The sequence below is a fragment of the Lissotriton helveticus genome, chromosome 5_1 (genome assembly GCF_964261635.1).
Source record: "Lissotriton helveticus chromosome 5_1, aLisHel1.1, whole genome shotgun sequence".
Classification (NCBI taxonomy): Eukaryota; Metazoa; Chordata; class Amphibia; order Caudata; family Salamandridae; genus Lissotriton; species Lissotriton helveticus.
In genome coordinates this window covers 368,111,963-368,125,942 of record NC_136065.1, presented here as the reverse complement: position 1 = coordinate 368,125,942, position 13,980 = coordinate 368,111,963, and the positions used below count along the sequence as shown (strand labels likewise).

The 13,980-nt window shown below is 43.3% G+C and overlaps 1 protein-coding gene across 4 annotated transcripts in view; it reads right to left on the bottom strand.

Moving 5' to 3' along the window:
• Window positions 1-13,980, bottom strand: part of LOC144753169 (uncharacterized) — a 281,794-nt gene that overhangs the window by 56,203 nt on the left and 211,611 nt on the right. For all 4 annotated transcript variants that reach the window (XM_078640940.1, XM_078640936.1, XM_078640939.1 and 1 more), the window contains 2 exons: window positions 9,565-9,711; window positions 7,755-7,817 (listed from right to left, as the gene is read on the bottom strand). Coding sequence is in view for 3 of the 4 variants with exons in the window: in XM_078640936.1 (XP_078497062.1) it covers window positions 9,566-9,711 (146 nt within the window). In the remaining variant the exon portion in view is untranslated. The remainder of the gene's footprint in view (window positions 1-7,754; window positions 7,818-9,564; window positions 9,712-13,980) is intronic.

The following is a 13,980-nucleotide window of genomic DNA, read 5'->3' as shown; positions in this document are numbered from 1 at the left end:
AGTTAATATTTTGACTTGTGTACTGCTGCCCGATACAATGTATCCAGGCCGAGGCAGTCCTTTGCCCGATCCGAGACACCCGGGCGGGGCCTGCTGTGCCCTCAGGAGTGGTTAAGGGCAGCAAACTGACTGTGGCCCCACGGGGGGCCGATCTGACCTGACCTCACGTTCTGGAGGGAAGGGAGGTCAGATTCCGGAAGCTGGGACTAGTGAAGGCGTGCCGCGCCGCGCGCCTGTGGGCTGACATGAACCCGGCCGCTACCTCCAAACCGGACCCGACAGGACCGAGCATATGTGAAGGCAGGCCCACTGAGCAGCAGTGGGGCTGCTGCTAGCTGAGTTTGTTACTCCGGGGTGGCGCACGGTCCGACTCCGTGCCCGTTTGCCGAGGGAGAGACTAATCTGTTGCAGTCAAGTCTAAGGACGCAGGCAGGCGGCTGGCCCCTAAACTGAACTGTGCAGTGGCAAGCGGCAGCCTCTTAGTATTAAAGCATGTCATGTGAATTACTATAGAGATCACCGATCTGTCTGTGTGTCGGTATAATATGCATTTTAACCATTGCACATGAGGTTATGAAAATCAGTGGTTTATAATGTGAGGAGAAGAACATCAGCAAGCCACAGATCGCCGTTTTATATCGTCATCGTGAAGGAGTCAGCATTGGAGCCGTGATGAGAAAGTTTGTCTGCACTTGATCATCCACACAGCACCTGCTCGGGCCTCATTGGGTGTAGCGACGGCTGCTTCAGAGGCCTGCACATATTTGTTTAGCAGGCTGGGGTGCTCCTTGCACACGCACATTGGGACCTGGAAGGATCCGGCCAGCCGCTCTGCGCGGCCAGAGTGTGGCATTGACAGAATAAGGTAAGGCTATTCCATATTATTAATAAAGTTTTCTGCGCACCGCAGGTGCTTGATGGCTGGCACTGCAATTACCGTCCACTACCTTACATTGAGAATATACCTACGAGAAGTTGCTTTTGGGGGGCCGGTAAGCCATCCCAGCCAAAGGATGAGTTTTCAGAATTAGCAAAAGGACAGTTAAAGGACAAACTAATGAAAGCATGCCTGGCTTTACCTTTAACTGTTCAGACCTTCAAATTAAACCGTGCACTTGCAGAGATGCGTGTTTAAGTGCAGGAAATCAAATAGCAAACCAAGAATGGAATACTGTAGATATAGGGTTGCTTTTGAAGGTCTGTTGGTGGTGATAAAGTCCCATCACGCATTCATTCAACTAGTTCTTGTCCTTGAAATTTATAACAGTTAGGTAGGCTGACATGAATTTAATGCGCTTTCAGCAAGTTCTGAATTTGTAGGCAAATACATATAAAACTTTAAATCTCAGAATGCAGGAAGGGGTTGGCTTAAAGAGCAGGCTGGCTAAAGCTGGCTGGCTAAAGTTCTAATTCATAACAACGACAAAAGGGTTATAACCTTTCTAGCATATTATGACACGATGCTGAAGCAAAGGCAGCATTCAAAAGTTTCAATTTCTTATAGTGGCAGAAGTGGGGCATGACTGGTGCAACCATCTGAAAGTAAAAGCAAACTTTACAGAAGCAGGACAATGCATTTGACGTTTGGAGGTCTATATATTTTCTTTTTCAAAAGTTATTTTTTTAGTAAATTGAGAATATGCATATAAAATTCCTTTGTTGATGGGGGATGTCAATCAATCAATCAGAATCCTTATTTTTAATACAGTGTGAGTGTCGCTATCAGACAGCTGTCATGTGGCAGTGAGGTGAAAACGGTCTATCATTCCTAGCTTTACATTCTGGGGTCTGTATTGTTCACCTTTCTCACTGACATATTGGCAGTTAATCCTATCAGGCCAGTGCTAGTTGCGACTGTTGTATTAAATGCCTAAAGTCAAAGAACACAGTGATGTATTGCAGCTGCACGTTCATGTGATGATGTTCTTTATTATCGTTGATGAAGGTAAATGTGCTTCTTAAGCAGCCAAGCAAACAAGGGCTAGCACTCAGCTCACTATTTCTGCACAGTTTATACTCAGTATGTGTGCAGAATGGCACATAGCATAACTGCTGGTTTCTATAGGCTCACTCAAAGAGAATGAAATGTCACAAACAAGCACACTGAGCTAAAGAATTGTCAGACATAAGCAATCTGAAACCTAAGCAGCTGTGTTGCCGCAGCGCCTGCTCACCAGGCTTGCAAAGATGTGCCTGAGACTGAGTGAGGGTACAATCTCCTAGGTACACTTGCTATGCTATGCTATGCTATAAAATGTGTTTTAGGCTAGCACATGGTCATGAATGATCAGATTGATGAGATAATATACTGAGCAGCTGCAGCGACTTCCTGCCTTGTTACTGAGAATTGCAGTCATTCAGTCTGTCTCTGGTTAGTGCCCCTCCAAGATCTTCTTAAATTTTCTCGTTGCTCAAACAGGCGTAATTTCTGATATCTATATGTTTCCCTCATCTTCCTTGCGTGATTTTGCTCGAGCGAAAGTGTCACTCATAGTCATTGAAATGTCACTCATAATTGCATTGAAATTATGAAAATGTCACACATAGCAATCTGAAACCTTGGCAGCTATGGCAGCCTTGGTTGGGGCTACGATGCCTGTGGTCCCCCTGGGGTCCGCCAAACTGTTCGGTGTCGCCGCTGTTCTCGCTCCGCTGTTTCCCGCCCGCCTGGGATGGTGTCACTGCTACGGGGTAATGGCCGCTTTCAAATTACTTTTGGCGCAGAGGCTCCCGCCTCGCTGGTTACCGCGGTGCTCGGTCACCGTGGCCTCATGCGCCGTGGACAGGAGTCCACTTAATCTCCCTCTGAGGGGTGTGGCCGTGAGGCGGTCTCGACTCCTCACCTCCGCTCCGATGGTGTCCTTTCCGCCTGGGACGCCGCACCGTCGGGCCGCCGGTATACCACAGTCCCCGGCTCCGGCGTGGAGATGCGGCCGAAATATTCAACGCTATATTGCTCCGCGAGGCACAGGGGTACAGGTCCCAGAAGCAGTGCTCCATGGTCCGGAAGTTTGCCCGATTCCGATGCTGGGGCACAAGTCCAGTCTTTTGCAGGATAAGTGGATGGATTTTGCGGGGATGGTTTATACCGTCACAGAGCTCTGTTAGTGTGTGGCCATTTTGTCTGGTCACTAGTCATGCCCCCCCCCCGAACATCATGTTTTGAGGGTCAATGTCAGGGGGCTTAGTAGACTCTCTTTGCTCCCAAAGGCTTCTGGTATTTTGGTACGTGGGACTTTGACAATTGCATTGAAGCTCAGCTCCAACACGCAGTCTCTTGTTGCGTGGTTGAGGACAATTGGGAAAACAGCTACTGAAGGGATGCTGGGAGGAGGAACCCATTCCCATTACATTAATGAGGGCTGGAGGTGCGCACACCCACTGCCCGTTCATCAATAAACATACTGCAGACATGTGGCAGACAGAGATTTGACTCTGGGAGACCTGTCTCTGACAGATAGTTTTATTTAATTTGAGGAGGCACAACTCCAGTTTGGGTTAGGCCCTGGACAGTTTCTACAATACGTAAAATATCCAAAACAGCAAGGGAGATTTGGCCCAAGTTCTTAGCTGCCCCCCCTCCCCAGCTTCCAGGTTACTGGAATTGGTCATGCTACACACACTGTTTCCAAGTTATACAAGGCACTGAAGACTGATAGACAAAGGTCTGATCTTCCAGTAAGGTATAGATAAGATGCTGATCTGGAGTTACCACTAATAGATAAAGAACCAGACTCAATTCAGGAGCACGTTAAGCTAACTTCAATTAACACCATGTTCCATCTGACAAATCTTAGTTACCTCTGCCGCACCTATACTTCCCATCTGCGGATTAATAGAATGTATCCACTCAGCTCATTAAAATGGCCAAAATGCAGAGACATGGAGTTGTGAACATCAGTAAACATTTTGGCGAGCATTTGTACCAAAATAGTGGGACTTGTAAATATTCCTAGTATGCTCTCAGTACATTTGCCTATTTAATCTTATACCCAGGCCCCAGGGTTTGAAGGCCAAATACAAATGTACTTCGTTGGGGGAAGTTAAACACCATATTGCTATTCAATAGCTGAGATCATGTGGCCTGTCCATAGCGTCCTGTGAGTGAGATCTGTAAGAGTGGGCTACTATTGCAATGGAAATTCAGCTAAAGACATTTAGGAAAGATGCTAAACTCCTAGATGATTTTGAATTATGGTCTGCAATGCTTAAAATGTTAATATTGGAGAATGGGGATTGGAGCCAGTGGAGAAGTGGTATTGTGGTGAAATATCAATGACATCTGTGATTGTTGCAATGGTTACATTTTTTTTGTCCTGGACGCATGGACCATGTTTATGCTTAAATATATAAATAAAGTTTAAAGAAAAAGTGTATGGGTACCTCCACGGGACAAAACCTGGCTGATGGATGTAGGAAAGTAGGATCTGGCAGAAAATTTGAGAAATAGTGGAGGCATTAGCAGGATTTGAACTGGAAGAGACACATTAAACTACAAATATAGATAACATTTTCGATCCACTCTGATCCCATTTAATCCCTCCCTCCTCTGATGACAGAATTGAAAGAATATGGTGAGGTGTCTGTGTTTAGGATTAACTGGCAAAAATGGCAGGTGCTAAACTTAACCACTTCAAAAAACATCCCAAATTTGCATTACAGACAATTGTTTCTCTTCAATGGGCACTGGGCAGATGAGTCAATAACATATGTGAGGTTGCACATCACTGCAGTAATTTAACAAATAACAAACCCAATTATATCCTGCTTTTAAGGCCCAGCCCAAAGAATCTGCAGTAATGGCATGTGGCGGGCCTTCCCTGGCTTGGTAGATAAGCTGCGGTTAAAATGACAGCACTTGAAGGGAGGGATGAGTGTGGCGGGATATGGTAGGGTGGCATGGCCAAGATGTCCAAAAACAGCTGACTGTAAGTCATCGGAATCCTACACAATCAGGACCAGATTAGGTGGAAAATGTATACATTAGCTGCCCCTGACCTGCAGTGCAAGGTAGAAGAGATTGAATAAGTTCTGGCAGTGCTGGTGATGTGGGAAGCAGCGAGTGGGGCATGTGAACCGCAGCATACCTTTGCCAGAAAAACAAGCATTGGCATAACCAATAGGTCTCGCCTTTGGGACCTTATAAGTGTTTAGCCATGCAACACTTGATGTTGTTGCACCAAGGATATTGTGGTGGATAACTAAACACTGAAAAGGTCCTAAAGGCGAGACCTATTAGCTATGCGAATGCTTGTTTTACTTTGCCAATGCTTTTTTTGGCTTTGCCAGTGCTTGTCGATGCACTGGCAAAGTCAAAAAATGAGCGAGCCAATGCTTATTTTATTGAACCTAGAAGAATGAAAGTTCAACAAAAGAGTTGAATGTTGCCTCTGGCTCAGCACTTCAGAAACATTGGCCACGTACACATCCTTTTAGGTGTATCTTGAAGTAAAGTGTATCTATCCGCTAGTAAGATGGTTTGGAGCATCAAGGCAACTTTCACAGATCTGCGAATAATCTACTGACTACAGATTTGAATGACCATAAAATATTTTAGAAGGTTAACGTGTGTGCTACAGAGCAGTGCGTGTAACCTGATTATCGTATGTGAAAATCCCCAAAATATAGCTTAGTGTGTTTCAGTGGAGCTTAAAATATCCTTGTGTAACCTGCAAATTATGGTGTGAGTAGTTCAGTGGGTTATGGACCTGCTGCAAATACATGCATGTAACTAACCACGTGGATGGGACGTAACAAAGGACTCGCAACCCGCGATTTCTGAAAGTGTATGTGTGTGGGGGGGTGAAGAGGGGGCAAGCTTCCCTTCAATATGGAGGGGCAGTAAAATCTGGCCATTAATAAAAACCAGCTGCTGCCGCCGGGTTGCAGACTGCTCTGGGAGATGAGCAGAAAATAAAGTTTTAACAAATGTGATTTATTCTGGTGCAATAAATATAAGCCCTGACAAAAGAGAAACAGGAGATGACAATACAGAAACACCGAAGAGAGGAAAGGTTATACCGAATAATGTGGGTGAGAGACAGCTAAGTGAGAGAGTGACACAGGAAAGAGCGAGAGGGAGACCGAAGACAGGAGAGAGATGTACAGGAGAGAGTGGCTATAAAGAGATAGGTCAAATTTTTTAGAAGGTTACGGTGTGTGCTACAGAGCAGTGCATGTAACCTGATTATCGTTTGTGAAAATCCCCAAAATATAGAGTAGTGGGTTTCAGTGTAGCTTAAAATATCCTTGTGTAACATGCAAATCATGCGGTGAGTAGTTCAGTGGGTTATGGGCCTGCTACAAATACCTGCATGTAACCACTTGGAAGGGGAGTAACAAAGGACCTCGCAACCCGCGCTCTCTCAAAGTGTATGTGTGTTGGGGGGGGGGGGGGGGGGCAGCTTCCCTTCAGTATGGAGGGCAGTCAAATCTAGCCATTAATGAACATCAGTTGCTGCCGCCGGGTGGCAGACTGCTCTGGGAGATGAGCAGAAAATAACAAAGTTTCAACAAATGTGCTTTTTTCTGATGCAATAAATATAATCCCTGACAAAAAAGAAACAGGAGAAGACAATACAGGAACACCGAAAAGGGGAAAGGTTATACCGAGTAATGTGGGTGAGAGACAGCTAAGTGAGAGAGTGACACAGGAAAGAGCGAGAGGGAGACCGAAGACAGGAGAGAGAGGTACAGGAGAAAGAGAGTGGCTCTTAAGAGATAGGTAAAATATTTTAGAAGGTTAATGTGTGTGCTACAGAGCAGTGCGTGTAACCTGATTATTGTATGTGAAAATCCCCAAAATATACCATTGTGGGTTTCAGTGTAGCTTAAAATATACTTGTGTAACATGCAAATCATGGGGTGAGTAGTTCAGTGGGTTATGGGCCTGCTACAAATACCTGCATGTAACCACTTGGAAGCGACGTAACAAAGGACCTCGCAACCCATGCTCTCTTAAAGTGTATGTGTGTGGGGGGGTGGCCAAGCTTCCCTTCAGTTTGGAGGGGCAGTAAAATCTAGCCATTAATGAACACCAGCTGCTGCCGCCGGGTTGCAGACTGCTCTGGGAGATGACCTTCGCAACGCATTCATGCCCTCCTGCAACAAGGCCCTTGTTCGATTAATGTAATGTAAAAAAAAAAAAACACACTAGTGATGCACGCGCGCACCAGCACTAAAAAGTAAAAGTGATCGCGCTGGAAGGGAGGCAGATGGTGGCTGCGCGCGTGCACGCTCACGTGAACGCAAGCGCTATGCCACCAAAAGCCGGTGGCAGCACTTTGGAAACCCCGATACTAAATGTCTCGGAGCAGCGCATGCGCTGGCTCAGCGAGACCTAAAAACAGTGGACGCACGGAGCAGCTGGAAATAGTGCTGCTGTTGCAACAACTACCCGCTAAGGATGCATCTGCTGCTTAGTAGCCCTCCTTTATGGCTACTCCCATTCCAGATTCCCAAATTAAGGCCACCTAACTGCGGACCAAATCATGCCCTTGAGTGGTTCTTCCAACCAGCCCACTAATGGAAGTACTAAAAGGAAGGCCACAGTCCCCTCTCACCTATAAAACAATGCACTCAAAATCATGCAAGGTCTCGCAATATTTCAGTAGTAGATGTGCTCTGGTAGGTATCTTGGGGGTGAGGGTAGTAAACACTGCGCCCGAGCATGAGGCCTTTGTTTGGCTTCCTTTCAAACTCCTGCGCTGTGTGTTCAAGCACAAAGCCACGAAAAGAATCCAAGACTCACTAACCTGTAGAATCTCCAGCTATTGTGACATGGCCACGCGGAGACATACTTGCGATCAGCAGCAACCCTAAGAGAGAGCACACAAAAAGGAAAGAACAAATAAGAATCTGCGCAATGCCCTTTGTAGTGCAGCATGGCAATCCTTAGTAACACTGTTTCTAAGTCAAGACAACCTAGAGCAATTTTTGAGACACATACTGAAAGCACAGAGTAGCTTTTAAAAATAACAATAACCAATTTTGTTTTAAATACATTAACTGGTGTGGCTTGATTATTTGGCAAAGGCTGATTTCTTGAGCAAGAATAACAAGTGTTTATGAACTGCAAAAAAGAACTCTCTGATATGAACCAACCCAAGATACTTTATAGAGAAATGCCACAGTTGGAATAACCTTTGAGACATTAATCGAGGAGCTGAAATCCTATGTAAGAGTGACTGCATTTTCTGCTATTTAGAGTGTGTTCCCAAGAAGAAGGTTCAGCATGTTGTGTTGCAAAAGAAAACTCCTATCATTCATAATTGTCTCAGGCAATTGCTAATTCCTGTTTGTGATAATTGCAGATATTTGTAAAAGTAAAGCACCTAGCTGAGACAGAGGCGGTTTGAGAAAAGACAAGTCTAAAAGTTTAGCAGCTGCCAAGTGTCATCCTTGAAGAACACTTAAAAGGCATATCACTCTTCCCATCCCCCTTCCTTTCTGGGCAACTCTCATCTCGAAACATTTAGACTGAATTGAGAGTTGTTCTGAAGAGCAGCGGGCAGACCAGCATCTCCTCTGTGGACTCTCGTGAATCTTCAGGTGAGTGGCAAGTGTGACAGATAGGTAAGATATATATATATATATATATATATATATATATATATATATATATATATATATATATATATATATATATATATATATATATATATATATATATAAAAAAAGAATTCCACCGGGGCGATATGGTGATCTTGGATTACACTGATACACAGAATATGATAAACAGTCCTAGGGGTATATGATTTGGCATAGGCCTTAGTAAACATTCAAAATGAGGCTCAAGCGCTAAGGGAGGGAAATTTAGAACTACACAATGAGTTGTAAAGATAGAAAACTCAGTTTGACCCATCCCATGGAATAGGAGACGGTTTAGGGAATAACGTCCCATTTTACAACCATCGTGATTCAGGGAACCATATGTTCCTATTTAAGTGGCTCCATGTTGAAATTAAAACAGTTTGGAGAATTAAGTTATAACGTAGCACCAAAACTTGCATCTTTAGGCACACAACCACTGAATGCCACGGTTACTACTACCCATCCCACTGGCCTCAACGTCGATCAGGTGCTGATCTGCATTGGTCCCAGTGAAGCTCTCTATGTTCAGGCTTAGAAACTGAAAGCTTAGTTATAGATTGAAAAACTTATTTTCACTATACAAACTACGTTTAAACTACAAACTAAACAGTCTAAAGTTTTAGTTATATAAGGAAAACGTTATTTATTCTTTCCATCCAAACCATACTTAAACTAGACAAAGATTAGAAATTCTAAAGTTATAGTTATAACTTTAATTTACAATTTACACACCACCTTCAGGTTACTATAAGCCATCCACCTATGTACACAGTGTTACTTATTACTTACATTTTAACTTAACATACCACCTTGAAATGACTATGTCATGCAGCTATGTACATCGTGTTCCCACCACACTCACCATACTACATTAACTATAACTCATGCCTTTTAAATCTGCATGTCATGATTTATAGCAGTGACTGCTTAACTCTATGAGTTATTTGACCAACAACTACATTCAGGTCTCACCTCAAATAAGATTATTCGTCCAGGTGACTCTGGGAAGAAGCAGTCTTCCTCTACTCCGAGGGAAGTATTCCCTATTCTCATGGATGGTGCAACAAGGGAAGTTTTTTCTGGAATTTTGATTGCAAAAGCAACAAGCAAACAACCGTCCTAGTGTCCAAAAAGTACAATAAAAGACAAACAACCAACAAATTATCCTTTATTCTAAAGTGTTTTAATATTGGCCTGTACTTATATCAACGCAACAATACCAATACCAACATATCAAAGTAAGTAGATGAGCAGAGCTGATATGTTGTTAGTCTAGGTTGTGGAATCAATAAATGTGCATTCATACGTTCTCTCTACAAATGAAGAAGAGAACCTTACGAAAATGAGTCAAACAATTCTAAATTCCACCATGCATAAAGGTGTGTAGTTTCATTAAGCAGATACAAGATTCTCAGAAAAACATTTGGCAAGTCTATATTTTATAGTTTTGCAATTCCAAATATGTCAATCATTTTATTTTTGGGGTACAAATTATACAGATAAGCTCCCATAATTCACACACATCTGAAGGAATGTCATTTTAGATTTCTTTTAACATTAGGACCAGAAAGCAGGACTGCAGAACACACTATATAAAGGTAAACTGGGATGGAGAAAATACTCATACTAAAGAAATAAACAATACTCACCTGTAATCTTCTCTTTGAGTACATAAACATTAGAATATAACCCTACCCACACGTGATCTGGAACACTTTTTAAAACAGATTTTTTCATATAAAACAGCATCACAATAAAGTAAAGAGGCAGCTTGTTGTGTTTTAAAAAAAGGCAACTAGGTAGGTGTGGGAAGCGGGTGAATGGAGTAATATCTCCAAAACCTTTCTCCCCATCCACTTTACACATCCTCATCTGCATACATTGCCAATGCGATTGTCCAAAAAATGAAGCAGTGTGTATAAAACGTCTTAATAATTTTAAGGAGTTTATATATATATTTTAATTGCTGTTTTTTGCACAAGAGGGAGATGCAATGTTCATTTCCCGCCTTTGTTTTGCTGTCAAGTTAAAAACTCACCCAAAGTGTGATTCTGGATTGCGTTTTCCACAATTTACTGCTGCTCTTTAATTGTTGTTTGCACATATTAGGCCATGCTTTATAATCCCTTTTCTTGCTGCTAAAGCTGATCGTTTGCTGAGGATGAATTCTGGATTTTATCAAGTACCTGAACTAGCTGCTACCTATTGCTTCTCGTACATCTTCCTATTTCTTAGGATATGCCTTGCCACTTTAATCTGTTTGTTGTTAATTCCAAACGTGGAACGAGTTTTGTTATGTTTAATTTCTTTTTGTAACAATTTGTATACTATTTTAAGTGGGCCTCAATGAGTTCCAAATCTTAATAAATATTTGAATTGAATACCTGCTATTCATGTGGTGGCTGCTCCCTGCACGTTTGGAACAAGGATGTACTGAAAAGGGGGGACCTAAGTATGTATGCATGTGGTGTTAAAAAGCATAACCCAAGCCAAAGTCAGGGTAGCACTATGTGGAGTCAAAGGGAAGGATGAGATTTGAAAGGTAGCTGGTTTCTGGACTGTTACACATCATGATGAAGTGAACCCTGAAAAAAGTAAGAAGTTACCTCCTACTGAGCCACAACCTAACAACTATTACCATTCAACGAGTTTGACCTCTGACTGTGTCTGGGGGTGAATTCAGGTGAAATCCACTTGACAGTCACTTGCCAGCTAAGGGGTAACTTTGCTGACCTGGTTAAAGAAAGACTTGGAAAAGAGTTTTCACGGATGATTTAGACCAACTCTTAACTCAGAACAACCTCTCCATCTACAAAGACTCTGCACCCTCAGCTCTCGAGGGGGAATGGTATTTCTTTCAGTAAGAGGAGCACGGATGTACCTGATCTGTGGATTCTCTGCTTCCCGCGGCAGTTGGCACTAAACAGCGTATTTATTCCAGTGATTAGTTTTCTTCTTGTCACTGGTGCATTCAATAACCATGGATTGTCTGATCTGAGATGGACTGAATGCAAACCACCACTGCTACCTGGAACTTGAGCTTGTTGCTAAAGTGTGGAAAGGATGGCAGGAATGTGAGGGAACACTGGATTAGAGAAATGTTAATCTCGAAATCTTCAAAGAAGGATAAGTAATGACACGCTGACTCTGTCGAGCCAATTATCTGCAGGTGCCACCATGGAATAGGAAATGATTCAGATAACTCAAGACTATTTGCAGCAGTTTCTCAAATATGTCAAGTCAGAAGTGGGACCGATGAAACCTGATTAAAGAGTTATTTCAAAGTACCCAAGGGTAATTCAACTTCTTTGTGATGTGGATGAACTTGAATAGACAGTTCAAGAGAGTCATGTAGGCCATTGTCAAGTCACTGAGGGAACAAAATGAAGAACTACAGCTCAAAAAGGTTTTTGCTGCATAATAGGTCTGCCATGTGGCGTAGAAGGACAAGATTTAAGGAGCTACTTAAGAGAATTACTACATCTAATGAGAGGGTGAGAAGTGAATTGAAGAAAACTCTAGGGTTAAAAGACATTAATGATCCTGATTGTGATATTAACATCTAAAACAATGAGACATGGGTGAAACTTTATAGCCAGCGGGTGAAGTCTTGAGGAGGAAGAGAAATCACTACAATATATAGAGAGAACCAATACAAGCGTACTCCAGAGCTTGAAAGAAGCAGTGATGTGAATGGATCCTCATAGGACATAAACGAGTCCAGGTCTGAGTTGTGGGCCTGGCATGTATTGCAGGATGCACTTAAGAGAATCCTCATCTGGGGATGTCTTCTGACACTCCCCCCTTCACCTCTCCTCCCTGATCACTAGATATTGAACATTGGTCACGCGAAGTAGTTTTAAACTTGTGACAGGGAATGCCAGGGGTCTTAATAACCTCTTAAAGAGTTACAGAGTGCACTCTTACCTTAGAATCCATAAAAGTAGCATTTTTACAGGTTAAACATTTACTATATATGGAGATGGGCAGGATTGGCAAAAATGGAGGGATCAGATGTACTCTTCAACTTATTTATCCTTTACATGGGGGATGGGATTTGGTTGGCCACAAGGATCCCTTTCTCCAAATGCTGGACTAGGAATGTTGCATTTACTAATACCATACTTAGACATACCGCTTATATGGGAACGTTATTCCAACTGCACTCTTGCGGACTTGCCTACATGCAAAACTAAATATGACGGGCCCAGCTTGAGATGATGGGCACCTCAAACTATACATATACATTTGGAGTGATCTCAACCCCACTGTAAGTAAATACTCCTGCCACTTGTCAACACAAGAGACCTATAGCAGACTAAATTGTATACCGGTAACTGAAGAAAGTGCCCTTTTTGACAGGGTCACCCCCACTTTTTGCCTGGTATCTGATACAATTTTGACAGACGTGCACCGGGCTGCTTCTATCCAGGTCCATAGTGCCATATATCTTTCCCTAGAACCGTACAATTGTTGACCCAATTGGCAATACCTTCAGCCGCACATGTAAGTCCCTAGTAAATGGTACCCCTGGTACCTAGGGCAGGAAAGCTAAAGAGGGTTTCAAAGGACTGTAGCATGTAATGTGCCACCCTAAAAGACCCCTCAGCACCAAACATACAAACAGCCATTGCAGGCTGGGTGCCCAGGGTGCAGAGAAATGTGAAGACACAACATGGCACATCTCCGGTGTGCCATGCCCGCAGACACTGCATGCAGTATAGGTAAGCCACTCCTACAGCAGGCCTTACCACCATAAGGCAGGGTGCACTATACTACATGTGTGGACATATCTGCATGAGCAGATATGCCCCAGTGAAGTCTAAGTTGATTCTTAGATATTACAAGTGAACAGAGAACCCATTTTGAGTACAAGTGCTGGATACTGGTGTTTACGAGTTCCCCAGCTACATCATGGTTTCACTGAAACTAGAGATGTTTCATATCAAACATCTCCTTTTAATACGCCCACACAGATTCCAGTGATGGATTTATTAATACATGCATCCAGAGAGCACTTTACGGGTGCCCCCTGAAAACCTACCAACTACTTGTGTACTGGCTGACTGGTGCAGACCAGCCTGCCACCACAGACAGGTTTCCGACGCCCTAACGGCAGAAACAATGCCTACTCCAGCCATAAGTGTTGTCACCTCTTACAAGTAGAATGGCTAAGTAATCAGCATATCAAAGCAGTAGGTTTCATTGGCCTCTTTCGTCTTTGATATGCGACTTAAGTCTTCCCCAGACAGGGGAAATGCCACCCCCTGACCTGGGCCCATTTGAAACCACGATAAACCGAAAAATCAGCTAGTCAGGTGGCATATTCCCCTCTCAGGCTAGTACCACCCCTAAGGCGGGCTACCTGAAGTGAACACTACCTTTAGA